At 38.9% G+C, this 13738-nt stretch overlaps 1 protein-coding gene across 1 annotated transcript; it reads left to right on the top strand.

Annotated features, from left to right (window-relative positions):
* The first annotated feature begins 1339 nt into the window (after positions 1–1339).
* Positions 1340–12760, top strand: LOC308233322 (tripartite motif-containing protein 5-like). The gene is made up of 7 exons (XM_080640246.1): positions 1340–1819; positions 2378–2473; positions 3104–3334; positions 8633–8655; positions 10569–10669; positions 10970–10996; positions 11463–12760. Exons 1-7 carry the CDS (start codon positions 1400–1402, stop codon positions 11903–11905), a joined length of 1341 nt encoding a protein of 446 aa, XP_080496372.1. The 5' UTR covers positions 1340–1399; the 3' UTR covers positions 11906–12760.
* Positions 12761–13738: the final 978 nt, after the last annotated feature.

Below are 13738 nucleotides of genomic sequence, written 5' to 3' on the forward strand. Positions count from 1 at the left end.
TGCTGTACATTCCAAGTGAGTGTCAGGGTCATAGTGGTTTGAACTCTCTGTTCAGACTCATTTTTGTGTTTATGGGTATTAGTATTAGCTTGTAATTTGTAGTGATGAAAAATTAGTTGAGTCCTGCCAGTGTTGCTCAGTAGTTGAGTATTGATCTATGAACCAGGAGGTCATGGTTCGATTCCCTTTCAGGACACATGCCCAGATTGCAGGCTCCATCCTCAATGTGGGACTTGCTGGACGAATCAAATCAATGATTCTCTCTCATCATTGATGTTTCTGTCTCTCTCTCCCTCTTCCTTCCTCTGAAATCAATAAAAACATATGTAAAAAAAAGAAAAACTAGTTGAGTGATCTTGCCTAATATTTTTAGATTTCTTTCCAAAGACTGATATATATTTCATCTGAATTTCTAATTTTTCAGATATGTGACTTACATGATTCTAAAGTATATTTATGCTATCTTGCTTGACCATCAACATACACACCATGAGGCTCCTATCAACATCATTGGCAAATTTCTAGGAAAATGTGAAATTTTACCATTTATCAACTCAAGAATCCTCACAATTTCCTAAGTTACTTGTTTCATCTTTGATTAACTTGATAATGTAGGAACAGACCCCTGATGGGGACCTTGAACATAGTAGGTTCATTGCAACTCTGTGTATTGAAGATAAGATCCTTGTAAGTCACTTACTATCTCTATGTACAGATCTGATAAAGGGTTTGCTCTTGCGGGGTACACAAACACAGTGTCACATATCATGTCAAAATAATAAGAGAAATCTTTTCAAACACACAGCAAATGATGGCAATGGTTACACTGTAAGTAAGCAAGTTAGAGCAGGTCTTTCTGATAAAGGAACATGGAAGGAGATTGTTGACTGAAGTATGAGAATGAATACTACCAGGGGCAGCATTGCCTGCTGAGAGAAGAGTGGGTATCGAAGCCCAGATCCAAAAGTGGTTTGGTGCATTTATTATTGAGGATGTGTTTGGTAAAGGAAAGAAGAAGAAGGAGAGATGTTGGGTCACACAAACATCTTTTCTTTGTATAAAATACCTCAGACCATCCTTTTGTTCAATAAAAGTAAAGATCAATAACAACCATTGCACAGAAAGAAATGAAATTTGTCATGTCAGATTAACTAAAGTATTTAAAATTATTATAAAAAGTCCTTTTTGCCAGGTCACTGTGATCATTTCTCTGTCTCTCTACCTCTTCTTTTATGTCCCTATATTTGTTCTTTCCCTGTCTTTGATTTCTATACAATTAACAACATTTATTCCCACTGTTCTTACTCTGCCCCCTTTTAATCTTTCCAATCAGGCAAAGATCAGTGAACAAGAGGAGCCTCAGTTCAGAACAGGTAGGAAGGAACAGGGAGCAGCTGCGATGGCTTCAGGAATCCTGGTGAACATAAAGGAAGTGGTGACCTGCCCCATCTGCCTGGAGCTCCTAACAGAACCCATGAGCCTGGACTGTGGGCACAGCTTCTGCCAAGCCTGCATCACTGCAAACAACAAAGAGTCCACGATCAGCCAAGGAGAGAGCAGCTGCCCTGTGTGCAGGATCAGTTATCAGCCTGGGAACCTGCGGCCTAGTCTGCATTTGGCTAACATAGTGGAGGTGCTCAGGGAGGTCAAGTTGAGCCCAGAGGAGGAGCAAAAGAGTGATCTCTGTGTGCACCATGGAGAGAAACTCCTGCTCTTCTGCCAGGAGCATGGGAAGATCATTTGTTGGCTTTGCGAGCGATCTCCAGAGCACCATGGTCACCACACATTCCTCATGGAGGAGATTGCCCAGAAGTACCAGGTAATAGACTGGGATGGAGGAAAGACAGGGCAGAAAATAGCACTTGATGAGAAATCTTAACTTTGCATTTGACTGTAATTATATTGCCACCATAACCATGAGGCCTGTGGTCACTTTTCTTCCTATGTTCACCTTCCAAGACCTGAAAGGCTTTTCTGTGCATTCAAATGATGAGCAGACACTAAATCAGAAGTAGACATTTTTATACCTTGTGCTAATAGGTGGAGGCTTGGTGCACAAGCAAAGCTGTCATTGTCCCTTTGGACAGGAGAGTGAATCAAAACCTAAATTTTTTCCTTACATAGGATCAAGTTTTTCCTTCTAGGGCAAAGAGAATCAGTCTTCTCTTGACATAGTAATGGTGACTTCTATCATCTGAGTCTTAAAGAACACATAACCTCATCAGATTTCCTTCAAATCACATATTCAAATTGTCATTTTGCAGTTTCTATAAACTCAAGTCTCTTTAGAGATCAACCTGATTTCTTCCCCACTTGTCCTCTCTTCTGATGATAAGCAAGCCCAAAGCTTGACCCTGATGTGATTCCTCTCTCACAGGAGAAGCTCCAGAAAGCTCTGGACAGTCTGATTGCAAAGCAGCAGGAAGCTGAAAAATTGGGAGCTGACCTTGAAGAGGAAACAACTTCCTGGAAGGTAGGAGGAGACTCTTACTGAGGTAGCTAGATAAGATTCTGGGTAGGATCTTGGGTGCTAGTTACAAGGAGCTCCCTATCTTCTTGTTCCCTGGCAGTTGGTATGTCCAGATTTATTGATTAGCCATTCTTTATCCTTTCCTTGGTAGGGCTTGGGCAGAAAATGAATCTGTTACAAACAAACACAGATATTTGTAGGTTAGTTATTCTCATAGAGAGATTATCTGGTGAAGAAGGCTAGTGAATTCTGTGTTCATGTCTGTGATTATTTTGAGCCTTTAACTCTTTCAGGGGAAGACTGTTGCCAATGGCTCATGTTCTTGATGTTCAACATTAGGTAGAGGTTGGGGTGGGGGTCAGGGGTAATGCTGGAAGGCATGACTGCCTTAGGCAGCTCTGTGAGAGCTGAGCCACACCTATGTGTCCCATTTTGTTTCCACAGTGCAGATTTGAGGCCATTATTTTGGGATGTGATGAGAAGACATAATAGGAAATATCAGCCTCCCCAAAAATTGTTCCTGTGCTTCCATCTCTCTTCCCTTCGAGAACTTCCAAATCAAATACTTCTTTTTCTGGCTTCCAGTCTCTTCCTGATAGCCTGAGTCCCTCTCTTTTTTTTTCATTCTTGAAGGATCTAATAGAAAATGAAAGCCAAAGTATCCAGGATTATTTTAAAGAACTGAGAGGTATCCTGGACTGTGAGGAGCAGAAGGAGCTGCAAAGGCTGGAGAAGGAGGAGAGAGATGTTCTCAGTTACCTGGCCCAGGGTGGCAGTGAGCTGATCCAGAAGAGCCAGTTGTTGAGAAATCTCATCTGGGATCTGCAGTGTCGGTTACAGGGGTCAACAGCAGAGATGCTGCAGGTAAGACTCAGAATGAATCATCAGCATCTGAATTTGAGGAAAATAAAGACTAAGTTTCCTCCAATGTGTGGCCGTGCTATTTGTTGTGACACTGAGGTTCCTTTGGTCTTGTAGTAACCCTTACTTGCATCTATTTCAGAGGTTATGGAAATCATCAAATGATGAATAACAAGGGAAAATCTCATTTTTACTTTTATAATGTACTAATTACAGCGCAAAAATGACTGTGGAGAAAAGATCTATTGTCTCCAATTATATTCTGCAGGGCACTATATTTGTGACCTAGCCTAAAACTTTTTTCAGATACCTTTTTATTATCCAAGAGTTGTTTTTTCTTCATAGAATGTGTTGAGATTCTTCTCCTTTTTCTGAATAAACAATTGTTTTCTGGATAAGCAATTGAGAAGGATTGGTACTATTTATTCTTTCATTATTCAATAAATGCACCAGTGAAACCATCTCACTCTGGGCCTTTTTTGGGGAAAGGTTTAAAATATAAATATTTTTTTTACTGTGAGAGATTTTCTTGGGTATTTATGTGGTGTGTGTGTGTGTGTGTGTTTCTGGAATCAGTTTTTGATAATATACATCTTTGTAGAAATTTGTCCATTCTAAGTTTTCAGATTTACAAACATGAATTTAGTCCTTATAATTTCTTAGAATCTCTTTCATTTCTGCAGTACTTACAGTATTGGCCCATCTTTTATTCCTCATTTCAGTGATTTTTTTGTCAGTTTAGTTATATTTGCTTAATTTTATTGATTTTTTTTCAAGAATAAACTTAATTGATTTATTTATTTTTAACCTTTCAATATCATAGATTTATGTTCTTATATAGTTTACTTTGTAAATGTATATGTACATGCACATTCATACATGAGTGTGTGTATGTGTTTGTGTGCATGTGTGTATTGGTTTAATTTATTGTTCTTTTTCTAGCTTCCTAAAATGGGAAGTTTGACCACTGATTCAACAATCTTTTCTGCTTTTTTTAAATTATATAAATGCATAGTTTTAGCTATATTCCACACTTTTGGATTATTTACTTGTTATTTAGATTCAACTCAATGTATTTTCAACTTTTCTTTGTTATTTTCATCTTAACCCTTGAAATATTTGAAACTGTTAATTTACAAACTCTTGGTGATTTTTACTTTTTCTTCTGTTGCATATTTTTAAGTTAATTCCTTTCTACTCAGAAAGCATATATTTTATTATTTAAGTCCTTTAAATATATTGATACTAAAATATTGTATGTCCAAATTTTTATATGAATTTGAAAAAAAATTGTGTATTGATTGGTGAAAGGGTCTATAGATGCCAGTTAGAGTTAAATTGAGCTGGTTGATAATCACAAGTCTTCTACATTGTGATTATTTTCTTATTTATATATTTTTCTTTTTCTTGAATCTCTAACATTTCTTGTAATACTGATTTGGTGGTGGTGAACTTCAACTTTTTCTTATCTGGGAAGCTTGTTATGGTTTCTTAAATTCTAAATGATAGCCTTACTGGGTAGAGTAATATAGATTGTATGTCATTGCTTTTCATCACTTCGAATATTTCATGTTAAGAAATCAGCTGATAGTCTTACAGGAGCCCCCTGATATGTAACTGACTGCTTTTCTCCTGCTGCTTTTAAGATTTTCTCTCTATTCATTTCTCACTGGGTCTTTTTATGCTGTCTGTCTTCTTTTTCAAGTTTCCTGACTCTTTGTTGAAGTTCTCAGTAAAATAATCTACTATTTTCTTAAGTTCATTGAGCATCCTTATAACCTGCATTTGGTTTAGAATCCTGCATTTGGTAGATTGCTTGCCTCCATTTTGTTCAGTTGTTTTTCAGAAATTTTGCCCTGATCTTTCATTTGGGACATGTTTCTTTGTCTCATCTTTTTTGCTGCCTTTCCATGTTTATTCCTATGTATTTAGTATATCTGTTATATCTCTCAGCCTTGGCAGAATGGCTTTATATGGTAGGTGTCCTTTGGGAAACAGTGGTACAGTTTCCATATTCATCTGAAAAAGGTGCTATTGGGTTGTGTGTGCTCTCTTATTGTAGTTGAGTCTTGATTGCTGTTGCACGTTGGTGAGTGGAATTGCCCCTCAGGCTGAATGGCTGTCCCATTTCTTAACCTCCACACATGGGTATATAACCAGCCAGTTTCGTCTCCACCCTTCCTACCAGCCTTAAGGTGGCTTCTTCAAATTTTTAGTTATAGCAGTCTTTTAGCTTGTCATCATGTGGTTCTCAAAGGTGGTTATTCTATAATTTAATTATAATTTTGATGCGAGTTTTGGAGGAAACAAGCACGTTCTTTACCTAGTCCATCATTTTGTCCAAGGTTCTCTTTTTATATTTGCCAAATTTGTATCTTTGAATCCAAAATATGTCTCCTGTAGACAGCAATACTATAAGTTGCTTTTTAGCTAGTCCAGCACACTCTGTCTTTTAAATGGTGAATTAAGGCAATGACATTTCATGCAATTGTTATTGTAGCTCTATTTAACTTATATTGTGCTATTACCTTTTATATGCCACCTACAATTTTCATTGTTCTCTTTCTCATTGAATAGCTTCTTTTGAGTTAACTAAATATTTCTAGTATAAAATTTGTTTTACGCTTTATTTTTGTGGTGGTTGCTCTTCTTGTTACAATATGCATCCAATTTAATCAAGATCTATTGCATATTAATACTAAATTAATTCCAGTAAAATATGGATACTTGCCTCCAACATTGCTTTATATTACTTCAGCAACAGTACAATGATACTTTTAATATGGGCACTTAATCCAATGCAGTCCCATGCCATGCAAGCCTTAGAATTATCCTATCTAATAAAAGAGTAATATGCAAATTAACCATCACTCCCCTACACCCACAAGCCATGTCCACCAGCCAATTAGGAGTGAATATGCAAATAAACCCAACCAAGATGGCTACGGCCACAGAGAGCAAGAGGGAGGCTTGGGTTTCCCCAGCAATGGAGGAAGCCAAGCTTTCCGCCTGCCCTTGCCGGCCTAGGCCTCCACTCAAGGCTACAAAGTTTCAATGATAGAAGATACATAAATCCAAACAGAAATGGCGCCAGCCACGGAGCTGGAAAGAGCAGGTGCTAGGGTTGCCCCCAGTGATGGAGGAAGCCAAGCTTTCCGCACACCCTAGCCAGCCCAGGCCTCCACTACAGGCTACAAAGTTTCAATTGTAGAAGATAATAAACCCCAGATACCAGAGCCTCCGCTTGGGTTGCCAGGGGGCATGGCTGGCCTGCAAACCACCACAGGCCCCTCGCCCAGGCCACCCCATGCCCCAAGGGAACCCCCAACCTGATCCAGGACACCCTTCAGGGCTAACCAGCTGGCCCCCTCCCATGCACCAGGCCTCTATCCTATCTAATAAAAGAGTAATATGCAGATTGACCATCACTTCAACACACAAGATGGCTGCCCCCATGTGGTCAAAGATCCTGCCCCCATGTGGACACAAGATGGCCACCACAAGATGGCCAGCAAGGGAGGGCAATTGGGAGGGACCAGGCCTGCAAGGGAGGGCAGTTCGGGGCGATCAAGCCTGCAGGAGAGGGCAGTTAGGGATGACCAAGCTGACAGAGGAGGGAAGTTGGGGGCAACCAGGCCTGCAGGGAAAGGCAGTTGAGAGGGACCCAGGCCTGCAGGGGAGAGCAGTTGGGGGGAACCAGGCCTGCAGGGGAGGGCAGTTAGGGGAAAACAGGCTGGCAGGGGAGCAGTTAGGCATCAATCAGGCTGGCAGAGGAGTGGTTAGGGGGTGATCAGGCTGGCAGGCAGAAGTGGTTAGGGGCAATCAGGAAGGCAGGCAGGGAGCAGTTGGGAGTCAGCAGTCCTGGATTGTGAGAGGGATGTTCGACTGCCCATTTACTAAACGGGCAGTCAGACATCCCTCGAGGGGTCCCAGATTGGAGAGGGTTCAGGCTGGGCTGAGGAACAACTCCTCCCCCCCATGCACAAGTTTTGTGCACCAGGCCTCTAGTTTGATATAACTTGGAAGATATATTTTTTGGGGAAAATTTATATGAGGATATAATTATTTTTTTTTTTCATGAACTGAGGATAAGGTCAATAAAGAGGTAAATAGAGTTTGGAGAATTACATAAACCAGATCCTGAATACAATGTTTGAGCTTCAAAATGAAGCTTGATTAAATTACAACTGTCCCCCAAATTCCTTTTCATCTTCTCTACTTTACCTATTTTTAATTTCTTTTTGTCATGTACAACAAGACCCTAATACAGAGAACCAAGCAAATTTTGTGTGTGTGTGTGTGTGTGTGTGTGTGTGTGTGTGTGTGTGTGTGTGTGTGTTTATGTGTATGTAGATCCTCTGGTTGGCCTAGTTTTGGGTGTCATGAAAAAAGTTAGTCTCAGATAGATGATACCAAATATATTTGTGCATATCTGTTTAAAGGAATAAATCTGCAATGATAAACAAGTTCAGATGACAAAAAAATTAACAATATGGACTAAACTGCCTTGTTAGAGACCAAAACACAGTAAATATTGTAATATTTAGAACAGTGACCAAGTGGATGTTGGTAACATGGACAAAGGTATAGAAAAGAGGTAGTAATTTGTTTGCTGAAAAGTAAGTTACATAGTAAACAGCCTAAGTTACTGGTTCCTGTGGCTGCTTTACTAGGCATTATAGTAACCTGCATTTAAGAGACACATCTGAGTAAAAATAAAGACTTTGGAAAAATTATACATAAGTGTGTGTCGAATTTAAGGGTGTGGATAAGATTAACTGTGGATAGTGGGTGAAACAAGAAGGGAGATTTGAGAAATGCCTACATTAATACATTTGTTTACTTATACACTCAGTGGAAGCCATGTGAATTTTTGAGAAATACTGTAACTACTCATCTTTGATTCTTCCAATCAAGGCATAAAACTAGACAAGTAATAGTTAATCACTTTACATTTGTGTTGAATAAGTGAGCAAACCATGAATTATTCAAATCATCTCATGAGTAGTCTATGAACATGGGAAAATATGAGGGGCCTCATGCTTTTCTCATAAATATATCTCATCTCCAGGTACTGGAAGCTAAAGGTGTGCTGCCACAAGGGTCAATATTTTAGAAAAACTGACAACTTTTCATGAGTCTTCTGAAATGATAGACCTAGGTCTTTTCTTTACTATTTTGTTCTCACATTAGGACCATCTCTATTCCCACCAGATCAGGAGGTTGCTGGGAATGTGATGAAGCTTTGTAAGTGAGGAGGACTTATTACTTTTTGACTCATGTTTTCTCTTTTGTCCCTAGGATGTGAATGGCATCCTGGAAAGGTATGTGTGAAAGATGAACAATGAACGTTTTCTCCTGTAAAAAGAGGTTTAAAGCCATTAAAGTTATCTGGTAGTTAATTAGAATAAAATATTGCTCAGGGCAGAACAAGCTGGTTGTAGTTTTATCTTGAATTTCTGTTCACATATGGATTGAGTATTTTTAAAAATTTTTTTATTGTTTAAAGTATTACAAATAGTAGTACATATGTCTCCTCCCCCCCCCCCCCCCCCCACACACACACAATTGACCTTCCCTCAACATAAAAGGACCTGGTATCTTCTATTCCTAGAGCAGAAATTTAAATGTAACTGAGTTGTCTCAAATTCTGGCTGCTTAGGAGCTGAAGAAAACATGACATTCCAACAATAAAACCATCAGCTATGAACTGCAGAAATCTGAGTTAGATACAGACATGCTGATTGAACAAAATTAATGTGGTCACATGGGCCTGATCCTGCAGCATCTTATGTTTAACTGCCTCTAATCCAAACTCAGCACCTTCTCCCCACCTAAATATCCTACCATAAAATCTGGTTAATTCTCAATAGTTATAAAATACTCAAACCAAAATGGTTTCTCTGTATTTTCCAAAAACAGACTTAAATATCAATGAATATTTTGACCCTGGAACAAACAATTGATCCATCTTTCTCACGTATTTTTTTAAAAAATTGATTGCAGAGAGGAAGGGAGAGGGAGAGAGAGATAGAAACTTCAATGATGAGAGAGAATCATTGGTCAGCTGCCTCCTTCGTCCCCCCTACTAAGGATCAAGCACAACCTGGGCATGAGCTTTTGACTGGAATTAGGCCTGGGACGCTTCAGTCCACAGGCTGATGCTCTATCCACTGAGCCAAACCAGCTAGGGCTCTTGTTCATGTACTTTTGACATCAATGGAAGGGCACCATCTTTGTGTCTAAACTTTTTTTAATCCTCACCCAAAAATACTACTTCTTGTCCATTGATCATCAGATAGTGATTGGAACCTAGGGAGAGTGGTAGTGAGGGAGAGAGAGAGAGAGAGAGAGAGAGAGAGAGAGAGAGAGAAACATCAATGTGAGAGAGACACATCAACTGATTGCCTCCCACACATGCCCAACTGGGTCTGAAGTTCAAACCTGCAACCCAGTCACATGCCCTTGATAGGAATAGAACCTGCAACCCTTCAGTCCTCTGGCTGATGCTCTAACCACTGGCCTAAAGCGGCTACTGCTATGTCTAAATTTGAACATCTACTTGGCAACATTAATCTCTTCCAAGCACATGAAATTCAGATCACTGTAAGTACAGTGTCTATAATGTCTTTTCCAAATGTTACATTTTTTTTTCCCCAGAGCAACTGAAATCTCAGATATTGTTCTGGGGACCTCCCTAATGAGGAGTAACATTTAAAGGTCTTGGTCCTCTCCAGACACTATTCCCACACAGTATGCCTCAAACCACCAGGAACTAGGTTCTGCAACCTTCCTTTCTTGTCATAATGCTGGGACCCTACATCCATGTCATGGCTTTTCCTTACATTAATTCATTTCAAGGTACCAAATTTTGCATTTTAAAGAAATCCACTATTGCATATAATTTCATATGATTTTTAGAAGTTAGAGAGGGAGAGGATATTCATGTTGAAAGGAATAAACTGTGCTTCTGAGAGGTATACTCCTTCCCAAGATCAAACAAAAGGCACCTGGGAAAGTGGAACAAGCACAATTTTTCTGGCTCTAAGTTCAGAAGTCTACCCTCTGCTTCCTCTGGGGTCCAGGAAAGGGCTCTAAGTGCAGAGGCCTACTCTCTACTTTCTCAGGGGTCCATGGAAGGGGGCTCAAGTGTTCAATTGGATGAATGGATAAAAATCAGTGGTTTTGGAAAGACAAAAATTTCAGAGGTTTGGAGATCTTTTTTTGTCGTTCCTAGGAGTAAGACCTTCACTCTGAAGAAGCTAGAAACTCTCTCCAAGGATCAAAGGAGAGTGTTCCAAGTTCCTGATTTGAGAGGGATGCTGCAAGTGTTTAATGGTGAGGAATGCTAGAGCAAGTGGGTATCTGTGGATTCTTGTTATGATGGTGGTTAAAGAGGAAGAAGAGTTCAGTTTCTAGATGTGGGTAGAGGAGACAAAGGAAAATGGATATAATGTGCTGACTATATAGGCATATTCACTGGGGAGTGGTCAACTGCCTTGTTCACCTCTCATTCTTCCATGTACTACCTTACATAGACACCAGTCTTTCCCCTGATCTGGGGAGAAAATAGATTTAAATGTAGACATGTAGACTCTTTTGCTTATATTTTATATTATGTATTTTTTCTAATTTCAGAACTGACAGAGGTGCGCCGCTACTGGGGTAAGTAAAAATCAGAGTATCATGAAGCTACCCTGTCCTCATCTTCTTTTAGAATATTGCATTTCTATTAGGTCTCTTTACTAATGCAAATAAGATATTGGGATAAATGTAACATGAGGCAAATATTCCTACTAATGAAGGAAGTGTGTTCAAATCAGAAAAAAGAAAACAAAAGGCAGCAAAGATAAGATGGTGACAGTGGTGCAGATACACTCAGTTTGTTATATGCACCCAAGGAAAGAGGCTCTACACAGAAGTGGGTGAGGGTGTGAGAGGTTGTGAAGATCCATGTTTTCCTTCCAACACACATACATATTATATTTCTGCAATGTTACCCTGCTCCTCAAAGACCAAAACAAGTTTTTCCCAGTTCCTACTCATTTTATTCTGAAGATCTATCTCTCTTGCAATGTCACAAGTAATAGTACATCATTTTCCTCACCTAGCACTGTAATTTTTTTTACAGCAAATGTGACCCTGGATCATCGGAGGGCTAATTCAAATATTGCTATTTTTGCATATGAGAGAGAAGTGAGAAGTGACTTCGGTGACTATTATCAGAAAGCACATTGTCCATATGAGAGAGAAGGTTATGAGGATTATGGTGTCCTGGGATTACCGTCTATCACATCAGGGAAGCATTACTGGGAGGTAGATGTGTCACAGAAACAAGCCTGGATTTTGGGGGTATGTGTGGGGAAATATCCTTTCTCCATTAGGATGGATTTTGGAAAACAAGGTAAAAATCATCAGCCTGTTTGCTCTCGGTATCAACCTAAAAATGGTTACTGGGTTATAGGGTTACAGAATTATTCTGAATATCAGGCTTTTGTGAATTCTGCCTCCTCCAAACCCTCATCCTTAACCCTGTTCCTGACCATTCCTCCCCTCGTATTGGAGTTTTCCTAGACTACAATGCTCGCAGTGTCTCATTTTTTAATATCACAAACCATGGGTTTCTCATCTATAAATTCTCTTCATGTTGCTTTAATCAGGAAATTTATCCATATTTCAATCCTATGAAATGTTCTGACTCCCTGAAACTGTGTTCTCCAAAATCTTAAACCTCTCATACCCTCACCCACTTCTGTGTAGAGTCTCTTTCCTTGAATGCATCTAACAAACTGAGTTTTTCTGCATCACTGTCACCATCTTATCTTTGCTGCTTTCTTTCTTTTGATTTGAATACCCTTCCTTCATCAGTAGGGTATACAATTTACCTCATGTAATCTTTCTCCCAATATCTTATTTGCATTAATAAAGAATTATGAATCATCATTTTTATAATTCTAAGGAAAATGACTAATGCCTCATTAAAAATGACATGCATGTAGGTAACATCTCTACCAATTTTTAACATCTCATGTCCTCTGCCTCTGACGGAGAAGATGATGGAAAGCTTTTTAACAACTGTTGTACATTATTAAAAACCCTGTATAGGAGTCATTTACTTCAGAATGAGTCCTCAAGTGTGTGTCAGTTTACCCCATGATGTTCATTTTTCGTCAAAGAGTGAAGGAGAAAATATTATAAATAATATGTACCAAGAGTGGAAACTTTGTGTCCAGAGTGTCTGAGTTCAAGTCCAGTCTCTCCAAATATGCACAGTGAACCATTAATAAAATACTTGAATGCTGATTTTATTTTCTTTAAATGGTCCTGGTAATAAAATCCACCATAGTTAGAATTATTGTGAGAAGAAAAATGTCATTAAGTGTATAACATGTAAGTGTCTCAACTGAATAAACATTTTCCCCACTAATTACTGAGAAATATAAACTGTGTCAGTGTCTCTTTAAACAGGTTTTTACCTTAAGGGGCACTCGGGTGGTTTTTACTGAAGTCTCATGTTTCAGATCCCAGATACCTCTGTGCTGCTGTCTAGACTACTCCAGCTCTGCCAGTGATAGATAAGCCTGTGTGTGTGAGTGTGTGTTACACTGAGCATTTTATTATAATTCTGCTGTTACTACATATTAGTCCTGATCAAATAAACTAAATTCTAGAATATTCTATTTCACATTTGTAAATATATATATATGAATCTTACTTGAGATATTATTGTAGAAATTAAACAACAGAATGTTTTTAATAACCTGTCATTGCTAGTACATAATTAGTAATCAAGTATGCTGTCCTCTTACTGTGACTGCAATAAATTATTTTAAGAACACATATTAGTTTAGCTTACTTTCACCATTATTATTCTAATTTATTTAAGAAATAAAGTAACTTGATGAAAGAATTGTAACTTTCTTTAAATATTAGTTAATTGTAAAATAAATATTTCTGCATAGTTTCCTAGTCTAATATTTCTCATTTTTCTACGGTAAATGTATGTCATTGAAATTGAACTTGAATTTGGGTTATGTTTGCTCTGCATTAAAAAGTTATTATTGCCCTCTCCAGTTTGGCTCATTTTGAAGATTGAATGGTCACTGGTTCGATTCTGGTCAAGGGCACATACCTTGGTTGCAGGCTTGATCCTGGCCCCAGTTGGGGAGTGTGCAGGAGGCAACTAGCTGATGTATCTATCTCACATCGATGCTTCTCTATCTGTGTCTCCTCACTTCCCTCCCACTCTCTCTGAAAACTAATGGTGGGGCGGGGCGGGGGGGGCGGAATATCCTTGAGTGAAGATTAAAGTAAAAAGAATAAAAAAGTTATTATTCACAGAAATACAGTAGTGTAGCCAGTACAATTGTGGGGTTTCTAAACAACTGTGTAGGTAAGTGTTCTGTT

This window comes from Plecotus auritus, assembly GCF_963455305.1.
Source record: "Plecotus auritus genome assembly, chromosome: 9".
Taxonomy (NCBI): Eukaryota; Metazoa; Chordata; class Mammalia; order Chiroptera; family Vespertilionidae; genus Plecotus; species Plecotus auritus.